General features: G+C 44.8%; 1 protein-coding gene across 3 annotated transcripts; it reads left to right on the top strand.

Moving 5' to 3' along the window:
- The first annotated feature begins 114 nt into the window (after positions 1 to 114).
- Positions 115 to 15,601, top strand: Rwdd3 (RWD domain containing 3). Of its 3 annotated transcripts, XM_032897403.1 has the most exons (5): positions 115 to 229; positions 12,157 to 12,644; positions 14,922 to 15,037; positions 15,136 to 15,251; positions 15,383 to 15,601. In XM_032897403.1, the coding sequence occupies exons 1-4, from the start codon at positions 145 to 147 to the stop codon at positions 15,248 to 15,250; spliced, it is 804 nt and encodes a 267-aa protein (XP_032753294.1). In that variant the 5' UTR covers positions 115 to 144; the 3' UTR covers position 15,251; positions 15,383 to 15,601. The 3 variants fall into 3 exon arrangements, with proteins under 3 accessions (XP_032753294.1, XP_032753295.1, XP_032753296.1); XM_032897404.1 differs by lacking the exons at positions 14,922 to 15,037; positions 15,383 to 15,601 and having other exon boundaries at positions 15,136 to 15,252; XM_032897405.1 differs by lacking the exons at positions 15,136 to 15,251; positions 15,383 to 15,601 and having other exon boundaries at positions 12,157 to 12,597; positions 14,922 to 14,998.
- Positions 15,602 to 18,602: the final 3,001 nt, after the last annotated feature.

Raw genomic sequence — 18,602 nt, forward strand, 5'->3', positions numbered from 1 at the left:
TCGCCACGCCCATAGACACGCCCAACCCCGCTCTGCGCCACCCACAGCCTGCCGGGCTGTGAGGCCCGGGCGCCCCCCAGTGGTCGTGGGCGCGCTCTGCTCCGGGAGGCGGCGGAAGCGGCTTCGGATTCTGGTCAGGCGGAAATGGCGGAGGAGATGAGGCAGGAACTCTTGGCACTGGCCGCGATCTTCTGCGGGCCCCACGAGTGGGAGATGTTGAGCTGTTCAGGTGAATACCCTGCCTCTCACCCTGCGGCCACTGCGGCGACCCGGGAGACCCGGTGTCCTGTGGCCTTGCGTAGGAGTGGGAGGGGAGTTGTCGGGGTTGGAGGTGGCCTGCGCTCGCAGCGCCTTCCCCTGAGCTCGCTCTCCTTCTCCCCTGTGCTCTCTGGCCACTAAACAGTGCGCACTGCCCTCCTCATGAAATCCAGTCAGTACCCCCATAAGCATTTGTGCATTACGTCCTTGACAACAGTACGCAGTATTTGGTTGTCAGCCACGCGGAAGGCAGGCAGGAAAAGGTTGTTAGGTTGGGTGAAGCTTTGAATTCTCCAGAGTTGATTGCCTTTAATTTTATTTTATTATTTTTCGTTTTGCTTTTCTTAAAAAAATATTTTTATTTTTATGTTTTTAGGCTGCTGAAAAGTGGCAGCCAGTTCCAGACCCCTGCTAGATGTGTAACCATGCAGCGCGCATTCATGAATGCCTTCTCTTCTAACATAGGCATGACACCGAGCCCCTTCTCTGAGAGTTTATAATCTGTAAAGCAATTATTCTTGTTGTTATTATTATTTTAAAAAGCTAAATTTTCATTCTTGCCTTGGTTTCCCTCTTCCACTCACACACATTTAAGTTTTAAAGTTTTTTCTTAGTGTGTTTGTGCATTTTACCTGCCAGTATATACCTGAACGATGTGTGCCCACTGCACAAGGAGGCCTGAAGAGGGCGTTCAGGGGATAGGAGTTACCGAGGTTTGGGAGCCGCGTGCCCTATAGGTGCTGAGAACTGAACCCAGGACCTCCAGAAGTACAGTCAATTCTCTTGACCACTAAGTGCCCCCGATTTCCCCCTTTTGGGAAAGTGTCTGATGCAAATCATCCTCCCTTCTCCCCCGAGCTGTCATAAGTCATGTACATTTTGAGGTCAATAGGAGCCATCCCTCTACTGTTACTTTGTAACTGCTATTGAAATTGCCTCTCTGACCATACATTGGCTTACCTCTAAGAACAAAGGTAAAAAGTGCTAGACCTAAGGAAGCTACATTAAGAGGGCTTTGGGTATCCATATGGTAAGTCAGTGACTCTGGGAGTTCACCCTTTCTTTTTATCCCTTCTTGCACGCACCCATCTGCAGACCTTTGTGGTGCTCAGTGATATTTCAGGCAATGTGAACTTTCCAGAAAAAATGGAGCTGCTCTCTTTTTAAGTGCCTAGACCTGTCTTATATCTTTTTGAAACTTCCTTAAGACCCCCCTATGAAAGGATTTATTGTAGGGATTTGTCACCCTCTTCTGATTGGGTAGCATCCTAATTGATTAGCATCTCCTCTGTCTCCACAAATCTCTTTATTGATAATTGTTTCTGCCTGAGGCGGATATTTAAAGGGATCACTTGTGTCTCTGAGTTCTTGTATCATGGCTTACTTGCAATAGCTGGGAGGAACGAACCTGTGCTGTCTGGTGACACTGCTTTATAAATTCATGGTTGACCATTAGATACTGTTGGTAGGCCAGAGAAAGACCCCCAAAAGAAGAGCAGAGAGAGAGAGAGAGAGAGAGAGAGAGAGAGAGAGAGAGAGAGAGAGAGAGAGAGAGAGAGGTGTCTTAATACCGAGAACACTGCAGCCCTTTATCTGCTCTTAAATTGAGCATGACTTCAAGTCATGCCTCCTAATTAATTTAATTCAGTGTTCTGGCATCAATAAGTAATTGAATTATAAAGGAATTCAGTGTAACAACTTCGGACATTTTGTTTCTAGAAGGTTCATTGGAGAGTAGAACAGTTCAGCAATTGAAACAGGAATGTTTGACACTCACAGTGGGAGCTGTGAATGACTTAAAGCTGTTACCCGAGCAGACCAAGGGTGGCAGGCTGCGTGGCTACCACCCTCACTGTCAGTGGCAGTCAGGGTATCACCCTGTACCCCATCATTTCCTTCCTAGCCTCTGCCAAATAAGTCTCTCCTGTCTTCAGTGGGATTAGAAGAATATTGCAGAGGGCCAGTGTTTCTCTGTAAGACAGGAAGGCCCAGGCTGACCCTAAGGGCCAACTCTTTGGGTCCTGGGCTGAAAAGGCTTGAATAAATGGGTTCAGTTTAGTGGGGAGTAATTTATGTTAAGAATTTGAGGGAATCTACATCCTGGCCACTCAGATGTTAGAGGAAGTTCCAAGGAAGAGGTGCTGTGTGTAACAATCTCTTAGGGTTGCAAATAATGTAAACACCGTATTTTCAACTGTAGGAAGCAGTGGGGATAAAAAATGAGGTGTTTCCCGTTCCCCATCCCGTGAGTTAGTGCAGGTGCCAGGTTTGCTGTGGCAGACCTTCCTGATCTTCACGTGGCTCTTGAGAGGCTTTCTTAGCTTTATTTCGCATTGAAGATCACAAATGATCACATAGATTAAATAACCACCGAGCTCACAGGGCTGGGCTTGGCCCTCTGTCCCCTTCCTCTGTAGCAGAGGGACTGCTGCAGGAAAAGGTCTTAGTTATACAATCCAGGCGTTGAGAATGAAACAGTTTGAGCATCCGGAACAATAGTGTGGGTGGGCTCTGGCTTGTAGTCAGAACGGTCTGGTGGTGGTGGTGGTGGTGGTGGTGGCATTGGTGTGGGGCACATTCCCCTTCAACCATACATGTGTGCGGTCCCTTCTGAATATATCCGTTTTCCTGGTGGGGTCATGGAGAGTATATCACTGTGGTCAGTGCTCATTATTAATGGAGTTGCAGTTTGGAAACTGTCTTACGGGATTAAAAGTTGCAGAAGAGAGGAATCACTTAAGTGAATCACGTAGTAGGCTGGCAAGAGCTTCCCAGAGGGTTTTGTGTTAACACCGTTGTTCAGATTGGATTCCACCCTCTTGCAAAACCATTATGGGTGCACATTGACATTGTTTGCCAATTGTCCTGGCTGAATGCACCTCTCTACAATCCACATAGTCCTAGACATCATTTTGAAACAAGGAGATTGCCACCTTTACCTTCCATTCTCTTTAGTTGTTTTGTTTCCTTCTCCGAGGACAATGAAAGCTCGAGAAAACCCAGAGACACTGTGGGTAACAATCTCGGAGGATTACAAACAATGTAAGCGTAAAGCAAGCATTTCTGTATGTTTATTTGTGGCGAGTGGCCTGGGAGTGGGAGTAAAGAAAATCTTGCTCTCATGAAGTACGCATGAGGAGTGTGCAGGAGGCTTTTGAGTGCTTTTCTGTGCAAAGGCTTTGAGGACGTGTTAAAAACTGGGCAAAATAAAGCAAGTGCAGAGAACGTGAGTTACATATGTTATGCAAATGGTTTCTGGATGCACACTAAACAAATCCTAAAGACCTCCTTCTCATAGATTTTGTTTACTTTCCCAGCATCACTGTGATGGGATTGTGTATTTACCGTGTGTTGTAGGGATGAGGTAGGGAGAAACCTTTGAAACAGAATTAGAGTGGAACCTGGGGTCTAATTCAGTTTCTTTATTTGAACTTCTGTTGTCTGCCATGTTAGGAATATGAACTCTTTTGTGTGTCTTTGGGAAAGGTTAAGATTTGATTGTTTCAAGACAGGATCTACCCATGTAACCAGGAACTCTAGATCCCCCTGCCTCGTCTTCCAAAGTTCTGTGTGTGCCTGGGCTAGGAAGAGTAGGATTCGGGTCTCTTTCAGTTTGAGTTGTAGTTGTAACATCAGTGTTGTTCCAAGCAGATAGTTGATGTGCGTCTGAGCTTGAGCTAGAAAGCAAGCCCTGCATCTTTGTTAGAAGGCTTAGGCTGGGTGGAAATGCCTCGTCTTGGACCCAGATAAGCCCTGGGTCTTTGGGAGTTTCACTTTGGTAGGGTGGGCACGAGCTCTTAGGATGGAGGTGTGTGGAGAATGGTGTTTGTGAGGTACTAGCTGTCCTGGTTTGGGGAGGGTGGGGCAAAGAGTAACCCTGGATGAACGATTTCTGATACCCATTCTCTTGCTAAGCTGTTAGTAACTTTAAATAACCTCAAAGCAGATAATAACTTTAGAGCAGAATAATTTTCTTTTTTGTTAGGAAAAAAACAAAACAAAAAAACAAGTAGACTTTGAGTGAATGAGACACACAAGGATTCTGGAGCAAGGGGAGCTGGTTATTGCTATGGAGGCCAGGGCAAATCAAACATGAAAGGGTAAGAGAGACACTTCTAAAGAGGTCTTGGGGAGAAGATGAATTTTTAAAGAGATTGATCGATCGATCGATTGATTGATTGGTCTCCCACCACATTTGACATCAGAATGGGGCCTGTTCAGGTCTTCTTGTTTGCTTATGCAGGTAGCGCCTTAGTTTGCTGCTCTACTGTGTGTTTGTGGCACTCACTGGCTGGGGAGATCAACTAGGAAGACTGTGACTCTGCCAGTGTTAAGAACCAAAGCAGTTTTCCTTCTGAATATGTAAGGAGTGCTTTCCTTCCCTAGTTTTCTAACGTGAGAGTTATGTGCTGACCAGAAAATAACAGAAGGACAAAGGAAATGGGGGCGGTGGCACACCTTTAATCCCAGCATTTGGGACTCAGAGGCAGGTGGACCTGTGAGTCTGAGGCCAGCCTGGTCTAGAGTGAGTTTCAGGACAGCCAGAGCTACACAGAGAAGCCCTGTCTTGATAAATTAGAAAAGAAGAAGGAGAAGAGGAGGAGGAGGGGAAGGAAGAAGAGAAAGAAGGGAGAGGAGGAGGAAGGGGAGGAAGACAAGAATGAAGGTAAAGACTTGCCTGGCCTCCTGCAGTTTTCTCTGGACTGTCCCAGTTCATGTACTGCACTGGGCTGGAACATGCTGGCTTTTTATGTAGCAGAGTAACGGGCTACTACAGGGGCTACCACAGTGGCCACCGGTGGCAGCTGCATCCAGTCCTCGCCTGTGGGTAGCTTAAACACAGCACATCTTCAATGTACTGAATGAAGTTGTGAAGACCAGAAGTCCAAAGTCAGTTTCCACCCAGATGAAATCAGATTGATGGAAGTGATGCTCCCCCGCCCCCAACCCCAGCTCCTGGGAGTCCATTTGCCTGCTTCTCTTGCTGTATACCTGTGCCCCATCCCTGAGGGGCCTCTTCCTCCATCATCGGATTAAAGCAGAGCTTCATTAGTCAGTGGGTAAAATCTGCATCTCCACCTGTCCCCTAAAGAGTTCTTGGGGAGAAGATGAATTTTTAAAGAGATCCTGTGATTGATTGATTGATTGGTCTCCCACCACATTTGACATCAGAACGGGGCCTGTTCAGGTCTTCTAGTTTGCTTATGCAGATAGCGCCTTAGTTTGCTGCTCTACTGTGTGTTTGTGGCACGCACTGGCCAGGGAGATCCCCTTACTCAGGTCTGCAAAGGCCCTTGGCATGCGGGTAAGTCTACTCAGGGTCAGAGGAACAGGGTGCATACACTCGTAGGTCTGTTACTTAGCACAGCACAGGTCTCAAGGACTCCTATAGTTACGACATCCATGGTTATGGCCAGTAACAAAAACTTAAGCTATAAGCTATAAAATCTATATAGCTATAAAACATGTTTCTTATTAAATCCTTCTCCATTTGGGGAGAGTGATATTACTCTTCAAAGACAAAATTGGGATGCTTCAGAGGTAGAGAAAAAGTTAGTTTGGGTTAAGTATAATTTTGGGGAGCCTGCCCATGGCTGGGTCTGCTCTGCTCTGGGAGAGTAAGCAGATCATCAGCAGGGGTGGGTGAGGGGGGGTGGGGGGGGTGAGGGGGTGAGGGGTGGGGGTGGGTGAGAGGTGGGTGAGGGGTGAGGTGGGTGAGGGGTGAGGTGGTTGAGGGGGTGGTAGTTAAGGGGGTGGGGGTGAGGAGCTTGGTTTTGTGAGTGTAAAGGTTGCTTAGTATTGATAATATTTACTCTCTTCGATTCTTAGTTATACGGGGCCAGAAGCCCCAGAGGGATTACCACCTTTTACCCAACAGTGGGGGATTAGGTAAAGGATTTATTGCCAGCACTCTGGCCAGGCAGTCAGAAGTCATCCACTAACCTGGCTACTTAACTCCTTGTAAATCAGAGAGGAAGGAAAGGAAAAGAATTAAGATCCTTTACACAGGCATATTTGCACAGACACATATACATTTATACATCCACACTTGGGCCAGGCCTGACCACCTGTCTCAATTAACTCCACACGTATTCATGCATGCCGACATACATGCACATGTACCTATATATGTACATATAAACAAACAGACATATACATTTGGATAGAAGGATGGATGGATGGATGGATGGATGGGACAGACCTTTCCAAGACACCACACCACACCACACCACACCGTCTTTATTTTTTTCTGGCCCTTTTGTAGACAAAAGTTCTTAGAAAATTACCTCACAGATAAAATGGTACACAAAATGGGAGTTACAAAAGGCTGTTGATATTAAGTCCAAAGCAACAGTTTTCCATGGCCTTGTTTTATCGTGGTACACACCTGTGGCTTCATCCTTGGACCTGAATGCTTTTCCTTGGACACAAATTTGTCCCAAGCCTATTTCTCTTTTTAGTGTCATTATGAAAGCTCACTGTATTTCTTATTATGCAGACTTTACTTACTGTTCTGAGGAGTGGACTCAGTCCATCCTCGATTCTACTTTATTACACCTCTCCAGCAAAACAACTAACCCCGTCTCTTAAAACTTTTCCTCCTAAGATTATTTGAATCAAATCAGGCGTCCTATAAAATCATCGATTCATCCAAACAGCATTAATTCATGAAAGTTCATCTTTAAGTTGATCTGCAGGAAATCTGCCCAATACGCTAATGCCCAGGGACTATTATGTTAATTTAAAATGTCAGGAAAGGCAAGTCAGCTGCAAGAAGCAATCCTGAGGTGAAGTTCCAGGGAAAACTCAGGGATTGCCCACAAGAATTTATAAGACACAGACAATCTGTTAAACTCAGAAGTGCCTTTTGTTACACTCGCAGGGGAGAGCAAATCAGTCAAGGAAAGGCACAGGAGAATCCATGAGCAAGCGACGGGACATGGTCCTCTGGCGGACTTGTGCAAGCATTGCCCGGTCCTTACAGAAGCATCCCGTGCCTGGGAGAAGTGTGGCCAGCCGGGAAGTGCACTTTCCCCACACAGTAGCAGTCAGGAGGTGATAGCTCCATTTGAGACTGAAGCTTCAGAGAGCAGGTGTTTCAGTACAATTTAAAATGTCTGCCTCCATCAGGCCTCACGTAGGAACGCACACCTGCATGGCTGACTTCAACCTCAGAGCAAGAAGATTCTCCACAGTACCGTGGTTAAGTGTAAATCATTCAGCTTCTCTCGGGCCATGGGTCCAAACCCTCAAGCATACCAAACACACTTCTATCAGACTGAATATTCTAAGGACTCAGGCTCATCTAAGCCACCCAGGCCTGTTAACTTCTCCCCATTCTTCAGAGTAGCACTGTAGAGGTCATGTGTCATGTTTGAGAATGACGCTGCAGAGAGAAATGGCGTTAGAAGTTACCGTTTAAGCAGTTATGGGGAGGCTGGTTTCTGAGAAAATGGGAATAGGTGGCTAGAGTTATATCTTGTGGAGATTGACACACGGTAGAGAGAGAGGTCTGACGCTTGTTGGGGAATTAGCAGCATTGGGTTTTTGTGGTATTTTATAAGCAAACATTTTCTAAGTAAGAGAAAGAAGCAGAAAGGCTGATAAAATTAACAGGAAGTTATAATGGTTAGAATAAGACACTACGGTGGGAGGATTTGCTGTGGGAGAAAGACACTTCTTTCTCTGAGAGAAGAAAGAGCAGGAGAGAGAGAGAAAAAAAATGTATATATTGCCAAGTGATCCAGCAGTTGCCACTTTCTGGGCCAGGGGCAGCTTTCCTGACTCCAGCAAGAAGGAGGCAGCACCCCCAAGTGGTGATGGATGGTACTGTTCCCTGAACGCCCAGCATGTTGTGTGCGTTGGGTAAATTCTCTTAGTTTCTCATCTCATGGTGTACTGTGAGCAAACACTGCACAAGAAAACGGGAGAGAACAGGGTTTATTCTGTCTCATAGGTAAGAGTACAGTTCATCATGGTGGGAAAAGAGTGGCTTCCAGAAGGGCTTTCAGCTGTGGCCGCAGGAGAATGAGGCTGTTTTTCTCATATCTAAGTGACCAGCCAGGCATCCAGGAAATGATGGGCAGGCAGTGATGGGTGGCATCAGTCGTTTTAGGGGTCAAAAGTTGCTTACTCTTTGTAAAGTTTCTCTTCCTTTAACTCTTTGCTATTCTAAGCCCAAAAGCTTCTGGTAATTAACTCCTGCTGTTAGCAGGAGGGGATTAAGAAAAAACAAAACAAAAGAACAACAACAACAAAAACAACTTAGTTTCTCTTTGGCTTAAGGACCCCTTGGTCCAGGAGAGTGGCTTGGAGCTTGTTAACTCTTTGTTAGCCAGAGAGAAGATGAAAAGGGAGAATTCAAGCTCACACATAGACACACACAGATATACACACACTTTGACCAGGCCTGATCACTTGTCTCAACAATTCCACAAGTGTTCATGCATATTTACATACATACACATAAACCTTCGTATGTATGTATGTATGTATGTATGTATGTATGTATGTATGTGTATGTATAGACAGTCAGGCATATACATTTGATGAATGGGGCTGAGTCCCAAATGGCACATTTATACATTTGGTGGATGGAGCAGAACTTCAAATGCCAAACTTTATTCCTTCTCTCTGGCCACTTATACCTTCTTAGAGAGAAGTTCCTTATAAAATTACCTCATAGATGAAATGTTGCACGAAAGGGAGTTACAGAAGGATGTTGATGGTAAGTTCAAAGCAGTGTTTCCTTCTATAAGGTCATTATAAGTTCAAAGCAACAGTTTCACATGGGCGTGTTTTTATTATAGTGCACACATGTGACTTCATCCTTGGACCCGACCAAGAATGAATGTTTTTCCTCGATCACAAATTTGTCCCAAGCCTGCTTTCTTATCCTAGTTCAACTAGGCTGTGATATGTCAAGGTTTGCAGAGCTCCAGTCGCAGCTTTATTCTATAGGAGGCTTGAGATTACTTGTATCAGTTTAAGAGTTCTATAGAATCATTATCAGAAAATCATGAAACCATCGATTTGTCTATACAGCATTACTATATGAAAGTACATCTTCATGTTGATCTGCAGGAAATCTGCCCAATAGGGCGGCTGATACCCAGGGATCATTAGGTTATGTCATAGTGACAGGAAAGGCATAGCAGCAGCAAGAAGCAGTTCTGGGATGATCCTCTAAGGACCTGCATCTCAGAGGTCACCCACTGAAGGGCATGCAAAACGGTGGGCCATCTCTAGAAAACTCACTTTTGTGCCTCAGCCTTTCCTAGATGGCTTCTGACAGATTAGGGCAGAAACCACACACCAGTATGGCCAGAGGATAAACTTGAAGGACCACTCCACAGAGACCCACTTCTTCCAGCAGGGCCCCATATTTCTAAAGTTCTACAACCTTCCAGAACAGCACCCCCCACAGAGACCAAGTGTGCAAACAGATGAGCTTGTGGCATGCAATTTACATCCAGACTGTCATGCACAAGGTAGTGCATGGGTTAAGTGGGTGTAGATGCATAGTTACTGTACACCAAGGGTCTTTGTCACAGTGAGGGACACTGAGCTTAAGAACCCCACAGTCTTCAGGAGATCAGTAAGTTTACCTTGATTTACAAGGTATCAAAATATCATGATAAACACTACATAAATCTGTATAATTTTAATGTTTCTGTATATCTGGTAAATACATTGAATAAAAGATAGACCTTCCTTTCTTATGAAAGTTGTTGAAAATTTTCTCAACTTTTGATCTTAGAAGAATATGCTATGCATATTGTGCTGGTCAGAAAGCATCTGCTTTCAGACCCAGAAGAAAGCTCCACAGACACTGAGAGAGGCCACAGGGAACTCTCTCCCTCCCACCCCCTGCCGTACACACATACACACACTTACACACACTTAAAACTGGATGCCAAAGCACGCCATTAATTCCAGCATTTGGGAAGCAGTTTGACCTATACAGTAAGCCCCAGGCCAACCAGGACTATGTAAGTCTCTCTCTCTTTGACTCTTTGACTCTTTGACTCTTTGTCTCTTTGTCTCTTTCTCTCTCTCTCTCTCTCTCTCTCTCTCTCTCTCTCTGTCTGTCTCTGTCTCTGTCTCTGTCTCTCTGTGCCTCTTTCTGTCTCTGTCTCTCTTTCACACACAAACACACACAAAACCCCTAAAGAAAGAAACCGTATGCTCACATATCTCTAATGGCAGACTTTGCAGGTGTAGCCTATACATTTGGGAAGATCTGTGTCCACCCTGGACTGAGCCATGGTGACAGGTCTGTGTCTTACCCATTCTTTTCTGAACAGCACAGTGCATGGTGTTGACAGGTACCCAATGTATGCTTGTGGAATGACGAATGATCAAAGAGTAAAGATTCTACCCCCTCATTGAGAGAGAATGTAGGCTCACTGCACGATTGCTGACAAGTTTATTCTGCCTGGTGATCCTGTGTTGTTTACAGGCCCATTAAAGCCCTACACAGCAAAATATAGTAACTGAACTGATATTATGGGAGCCCACTTTGACAGTAAAATACACCATTAAAAAGATGAATGCAATGAGAGAAAGGGGAGACTTGGAGCTAGTGAGATGTTTCAGTGGGTGGAGTTGCTTGCACAAGGGTCTGACAATCCCAGAATCCTCCAAGATGACGAGGCAGAACTGTTTGACCCGCCCCCAAACCCTCAGCACACCCCAATAATAATAATAATAGTGATGATGATAGTATGCTAGGAGAAGGAAGGAAGGAGGAACAAAGAGACTTGAAGCATGTGATAGCTTTTAGAAAAGTTTTGTTTTTATATAGCATATACTTTACATACGTAAAAGACTATATGGTCTTTGGAATGGATACTGCCTGTGATTGTGAATGGTGTCTGAAAATAGTTCCTGGCAGCTGGTACTGACATCTATTAAAGAAACACTCTGTAACAGATGTGCTTGGTCCTGTATGGTCACAACCCAACAGCTTTCATATACCGTTGGGATCAGATGGCTGAGAAGATTTCCGTGTTCTGTGAGGTTCTTTACAGAGGGTGTGCTCAGGTGTCCTTTGTTGAGGCAGCCATCCAGGTGTAGGATCTGCTGCTCCTGTGTTGAGAAATAGAGCAGGGGCACAGAGAAAGAGCGTAGAGAGGCAGGCTCGCCCCACAGCCCTGTGTCTGAACCTGGCTCCCTTCTCTACTCTCTGATCAGGGCACTTTTGCCCCCCGCAGAATGAATTAGCCTGACATTTTATCAACTTTTTGGAAAGTGGGGTGAAGTGATGTGGAACACATCAGAGTCGGGAAGCCAAGCACGTCGGAAGGAGAGCAGAATATTTCATCTCGTCTCCTAGGCGAGCTCTGCCCCGTCTCAGGGAGCCAGTGGAGGCTGAAGGGCTGTCTGGTCCGTTTCAGGTCATCCTGCTGCCTTCAGGTTACTCTGACGTGAGCGTATTTGAATCAGAAGCCTGGGTCCCGCCACTTTCAGCATCCCAGCCAGTCAGCGGCGTCCCATGGCCCCGCCACCACCCAGGTTCCACGTGACTCCCGTACACTTTCCTATCCACATCGCTCCATTGAACTTAAGAGCTGATTCGTGATTTTCATAATTATCAGAGAAATGTGGAAGGAAATTAATGAATCAAAACTGCTCTTTTTGATAATTCCGTGAAGATGGGTGATAGAGAGTGAATAGCACGTGCACTTGTGTGGTGCTGTTCATATGTATTTTATGACTGGGGGGAAATGACCTGTAAATCATGCCTTTCTTTGCATTGTGTGTCTCTTCATAAAATAAACTCGGAGTTTTCCTATGAGAAATAAATTGGGGTTTAAAAGGGAGAATTTTAACTGATTAGTATTCCATTGAGATTGAATTATGTAGAGCTAATGATTATTTTTGGATGTCTTCCAGAGACAGATGGGGCTGTCTTTAGAATTCACACAACAGCTGAGGGACTTGCGGGTGAGGATGTGCCCTTAGAGTTGGCGTTCCACTTACCAGCCGGTTACCCATCGTGTCTCCCCGGCATCTCGGTTAACTCGGAGCGTCTGACCAGGGCCCAGTGTGTTACCGTGAAGGAGAAGCTACTCGGAGAAGCCAGGAGGCTTCTGTCAGAACCGATGGTTCACGAGCTGGTTCTTTGGACTCAGCAGAATCTCGGACACATCCTCAGCCAGCCAGAGACCGAGAGCAGCAATGGGACGTGTACTCCGCCAGAAAGCTCGGCTGTGGACGGCGGACTGTGGATGACTCTTTTGCGTTTAGATCACATGAGAGCGAGGACTAAATATGTGAAAGTTGTGGAGAAGTGGGCTTCAGAGTTAAGGCTGACAGGAAGGCTGATGTTCATGGGTAAAATGATACTGATTTTACTACAAGGAGACAGAAGCAACATCAAGGTGCCGGAAAACTTCATTTTGAATATGAATCTGCTTGCTTTCTGTTGAACATGGTGTATTTTTAAGTGTGTTTTATAACAGTGGGATACTCGAAGCATGGTGTTTCTGATTTGCCTACTGTCATGTAAAATGGTACTTTGGTTTTTTTTCTCTCTATTCTTTAATATTTGTTTATCTTATGTGTGTGGGTATTTTCTCTGTATATGTCTGTGCACCTTGTGAGTTTAGAAAAGTCTCTGGTGCTCACGGGGCTAGAGGAGGGTGCCAGATCTCCTGGGACTGAAGTTACAGGTGACTGTGAGATCAGGGTATCAAACACGTCCTTTGGAAGAGCAACCATGTTCTCAACCACTGGGCCATCATCTCTCTAGGCACCTCCCCTTCCCCCCATCTTTCCCCAGTTCTTAAAAAAAAAAAAGTGGTGTCTTGTCCGTAATAACAGTTACAAACTTGCAAGATTCAGGGTTAGCATAAGTGTATAATGTAAAAATTATGCCACTTAATGAAATGATGGTTTCATTTTTATTTTTTATTTTTTTATGTGTATGGTGTTTTGCTGGCATGTATGTCTGTGCACCATGTATGAGCAGTGCCCAAGGAAGCCAGAAGAGGGTGTTGGATCCCTAGAACTGGAGTCCCTAGAATGGCTGTTCACTGCCATTTGGGCATTGGGAATCAAACCTAGGTCCTCTGAGAGAGCACAGAGTGAGTTACCTCTCCAGCACCAGCAGCAGTTTTTGAGAAAGTCCGAGGACGTGTATTTGTTTTGTATTAATGAGAAGCTGCTTCTGTATAAACGAGAACGAAAAGCTTGTACATCTTAATGTTTCCCATAGCTCAGCACAACAAGGAGCATGTTTGTAAATAGGCTGCAAGATTCCCAACATGCAGGCACTCAAACATGCATCCCGGCACTCAGCGCTGTGCCTGTGGTCCCTGAGAGGAAGGCTTGTCCTTTACAGCTGAGAGCCAGCCTCAGAGGAAGCAGGGTCGGCAATACTGTCAGCATGTCACCCCTCCCGACTGACTTCTTCTTTCCACCTGACTTGTCCCAGCGGCTGCTTTCAAAGCCGTCATCCTCAGACTTTTGTGCTTTCATCTGGAAGCCCCCTAGCCTGTTTTATGAGGAGCCGGACAAGGAAACCTGCTTATTATGTCTTAAATTTTAACAGCGCTACAGCTCACTTACTAAGTTTTACACCGGCAGAGTGGGCAAGGCCCAGTTGCAGAGGATCTTACTTAAAACAGATTGAGCGCGAGCAGCCTGTAATCTTAAAGCCCGGAGTTTTCCCAAGGTGGGTTCTACCCCCAACCTTCACTGACATTTGCTTAGCAAGGTCCATGCTGGCTTCTGCTGTGGATAAAGTAAGAAACCAGATTTAATCTACAGCCCGCAGTGGGGCCTAACCAAGGGACCACAGATTTTGAGGCAATCTGTGTGTACTATAACCTTTGATCCTTTAACATACTAGCCGACAAAAATGGGGAACCGGTTCCTCATTCAGGTTTACCTAAGGCTCTGACTGTCTGTAGTCAGCTCAGGCACGTTAGAATAAATGCAGCATTTGCCGACAGACTCAGGAGTTACTAACATGTATATGTATTTATGGCCATCATTCTACTAGTTCAGACAAATGCATTTTTAATAATGTTCTCTAAAATGTCATTTTTACATGAATTTGTCTGATATAAATATATATACATATATATACACATATGTATATATATATATGAATGATTGTATACTTGGACAGGAGCCGGCAGGTACATTTACAGGTGGGCAGTAGGTGGTGTACCTGATGGCCCCATTCGCAGCCAGCTTGGTGACAGCAGTGGTTGTTATAAAGCAGTGTTCTGTGCCCTGTGGCTGTCGTTCTAGAGGTGCTTTGCGTGTCTGACTTCTGTCAGCTGTCCCAGATTCACCAGGAGGTGGATCCTCTCACCAGTCCAGGTGTGTAGAGTGAACAGAGACTTTGAGGAACCAGCCTAAGTAACTAGTTTAAATAACTGGTTTAAACAACAGCGGGTTTAAATAACTCACCCTAGTAGTGGTCCAGCCCAGACTTAAAGGTGAACACTTGGTTCTTATTGATCTTAACACCTGCATTCACCGGAGCAGTGTTCTGCCAGCCATGTAAAGACACCGTGTCACTCACCGCTACATTCTGAGAATGCTCTTTAAACAGGAAAACGCCTGTGGGTTACGGTTCCTTTAGAACAGGACTTGTGCCATTTAACACACGCTCTGCACTTAACCTACCGATGATTATCGTTTAGGAGTACCTGATTCTTCAGAAAACCTCCAAAGTAGATGTGGACTCAAGTGGAAAGAAATGCAAAGAGAAAATGATTAGTGTACTGTCTGAAACAAAAGTACAAACGGAACACAAAAGGTATAATTTAGTACTATTGCAGATGCAAAAGCAACTGAATGGGTAATTATCCTCTGACAAATCCCCGCATATTCATGAGCTTCTCTTGTATAATACAGGTTTCTGGCGTTTGAAGTCAAAGAGTATTCAACACTGGAGGAGTTACAAAAAGAATTTGAAACTGCAGGACTTCAGGAGCTCTTCTCAGAGTGTGTACTTGGGCTGGTGAAATGAGGTGAATGAATGACAGGAACTATTGCTAAAACAGCCTCTGTGCTTTCCCGCTGCCTTTGGGGATGGGCTCACTGGAGTAGTCAGAAGAGAGCAATCTGAAACCTCTCTGAAGCAAAATCATTCTCATTTCAGGAAGAAAAGCGAGTCCTGTTTTATGGAATATTAAACATGAAAAGATCCCATATATTCTAACGTTTGCCAGAAGAGACTAGGTTCAATCGACGGGATTGTCTGGAGGAGAAATAAAAACCCATGACGGTAAAGGAGCTGTTGTCTTTATGTAGACAATTTGTTTGGGAGTATGCAATTTCCAGGCTAATTTTCTCGTAATTAAATGATTTCTTAAAGTGATTTGTTTTCATGTTTACTTTTCTCATGTTTACGTCTTGGCTCTTAATCATGCCTCCTCCCCATTCGGCTTATTATGTTTTAAGTTGAATGTTGCAAAAAATGGAACACCCCTTTCTTGGTGCAGTCGCATAAATCGTTGGATTGAATACAAAACCAAGAAGTTTTACAGACACGGTTGCTTTCTGGTGTCCCAAGAGGACACAGTATTGCTAGCTGTAAGACTACATATTAAGTTCAAATCGAAATTCATATTTGAAAAAATAATTCCTGGTTTTACAAGAGAAATGTGTCCAACAAAGTGAACTTTGTTTTCTGGATAGAAAACAAAACAAAACAAAACTACAGCTCTACAATTTTCATTGCAAAATCTTTCAAATAGTGGTAAAATGCACTTACCATGTCCAAGGGGAGATAAACTCACTGACTAATTATTTGTATTAAAATTTATAATGAAAAATATGAGGACCCTCGTGACCGGGAGTTATATTTATGTCCATAAAGCTACCTAGGCTTCTAAAATAAGAGGCTGAGATGTGAAAGAAAGGTCAGGAGAGTTCACTCCCTGCACCTTTGAAGACAGGTGCACCCTACCAGTGTAGTTGGCGTGGGGGTGATCTGAGTACAACAAGCCCATGCATGCATGAGTGTGTGTGTGTGTGTGTGTGTGTGTGTGTGTGTGTGTGTGTGTGTGTATGTGTGTGTGTATGTATGTGTATGTGTGCATACACGCATGCGCGCGCGCTTACCCCTGTATAGAGGGCAGAAGTCAACATTGGATGTCTTCATCAGTTGCTCTCTATTTATTTCCTTTTGGCTTTTTATGAGACACGGTTTCTCTGTGTAGCCCTGGTTATCCTCGAACTCACTCTGTAGACCAGGCTGGCCTCAAACTTAAAGATCCACCTACTTCTGCCTCCCAAGTGCTGAGATTAAATGTCACTATCCCTACCTGGCTGCTCTTTTATTCTTTTTATTAAAAAATTATGCACTTTTACTTTTTGTGTATGGATGTTTCACCTGTGCACCACATATGAGTACTGCCTATGGAGGCCAGAAGAGGGAGTTGGAGCCCCTCTGGAACTGAAGGTACAGATGGTTGTGAACAGCATGTAAGTGCTAGGAACAGAACCTGGGACCTCTGGAAGAGCAATCAGTGCCCTTAACCACTGAGCCGTCTCTCCAGCCCTTCTTTCTTTTTGAATCAGCGTGGAGCTCGATGGTTGCCTCAGCTGGCTGACCAACAAGCCCTTGGGATCTTCCTGTCCCACATGCAGTCCTGGAGTTACAGATGTGTACCACTGGACTAGGCTTTTGCACGAATGTTAGGGATTTGAATTCAGGCTGTTGTATTTACACAGCAAGCCCATGACTCACTTGGTCCCCTTCATAGCACCATGAGGAATGTTTCTGGGCCGTGCTGTGCTATGATCATGGTGGCTCCATGCGACAGCCTTACTTTCTTCCCCACTATTACCTTTTGGTGAGCCAGTAATCATCTTAGGGGGCTCTGTTAACCAGAGGTGAGTTTCAGTCTCTTAACGCACATGCCAAGGTGTTTACTTCTTTCTTGAAGAACTGACAAATGCAGCTAAAGAATACATATGGCAAACTGAAGGGATCCTACGTGGTTATCAAACCAAGAACGGACTCTTACGGTTCAGGACTAGCCATTGTTAGCCTTTTATTTGATTTACTGTGATTTTAGTGAAAATTAAAATGGGGCAGAAACCAGGAGTGAATTGTGTGTGGTGGTTGAGCCGGACTGAAAGGGATTATAATACCATGACATTAAGGTCCGTTGTCACCAGGACTATAACCCCATCAGCAGGAGGTCAGGACTGGGTTTTATCACCTCCAGCTTCTGGTCCTCTGCCTCATAGTGACTGCTCTGCTGATGTGCTGCATGTCCGTCCCATGCTCTACAGCACATTGTCAAGTTGTGTCTTCACTGTCCACTCTACCCCTGAAAAGGAACTTGGGCAGCGGTGACTCCCGCTTCACTACGTTTCTGCCTATTAATATTTTTCAAACGGTGCCACTACAGTACAGTTACTGCTTTACTGTATATTTGCAAGTACATTCATATCCAGAGTGGAACATGAGATTCTGACGGTGTTTGAGAAATTAAACTTGACCCTTGGATAAAAGGAAGTTTTAAATTATGTACCAAGGGGCTGTAATAGTCTCTTTGATTTTATTTTTCTTAATAATATTTATCTGTGTGTGTGTGTGTGTGTGTGTGTGTGTGTGTGTGTGTGTGTGTGTGTGTGTGTGTGTTGGATGTGCACGTGCTACGGTGTACAGGTAGAGTCAGGGCAGCATGCAGACGTCTGCTGTCTGCCTCCACTCCAGGGCTCATGGGAAGGAAACTCGGGAAGTTAGGATTGATGGCCAGGGCCTTTACCTGTGGCCTCATCTCCATGGCTCTGCTGTTGCTTTAGGGGAAGAGACTCTTACTTGTTTCCATGATATTTCTTCTCAAAGTCTGCAGCTGGCCTTTCAGCTTGCTGTGCATAAACTGATTTCTGATTCATTCATTCATTTACTCATTCATTCAGCCTTTTCCCTCCCTCCCTCTCACCCTACCTACCTACCTCCCTTTTTTCTTTCTTTGTTTTTTTCTTTGCTTTTTTCTTTGTTTTTTCTTTGTTTTGTTTGTTTGTTTGTTTGTTTGTTTGTTTGTTTTTTTTTCTTTTTTCTTTCTTTTTTCTTTCTTTCTTTGATCAAGGTCTCTGTTATGTTGTTGTGCTGTCCTGGAGCTTGACATGTAGACCGGGCTGTACTCCAGTTTACAGAGATCCACCAGCTTCTGCCTCGTGAATGCTGGGATTAAAGGCTTGCACCACCATGCCTGGCACCTTATTTCTTAAGAGCAAACTGGCTTCTCAGAGAAGAAAATGAAAAGCCCTATCAAACATTTTCAAATGATCAAGTCAGGAAGATAGAACTGCTGGGAGGAGAGGAGCTCATGGGTAGTGAACCTGGATACCTTAGCTAGTTT

The sequence above is a fragment of the Rattus rattus genome, chromosome 3 (assembly GCF_011064425.1).
Source record: "Rattus rattus isolate New Zealand chromosome 3, Rrattus_CSIRO_v1, whole genome shotgun sequence".
In the NCBI taxonomy this organism is placed as follows: domain Eukaryota; kingdom Metazoa; phylum Chordata; class Mammalia; order Rodentia; family Muridae; genus Rattus; species Rattus rattus.

Excerpts from the sequence above, each read along its gene's own strand:
- Rwdd3 (XM_032897403.1), top strand. The coding sequence starts at position 145 with ATGGCGGAGGAGATGAGGCAGGAACTCTTGGCACTGGCCGCGATCTTC. Across the intron at positions 230-12,156 it reads GGAGATGTTGAGCTGTTCAG|AGACAGATGGGGCTGTCTTT; the intron begins GTGAATACCCTG and ends GATGTCTTCCAG. Across the intron at positions 15,038-15,135 it reads GTACAAACGGAACACAAAAG|GTTTCTGGCGTTTGAAGTCA; the intron begins GTATAATTTAGT and ends TGTATAATACAG.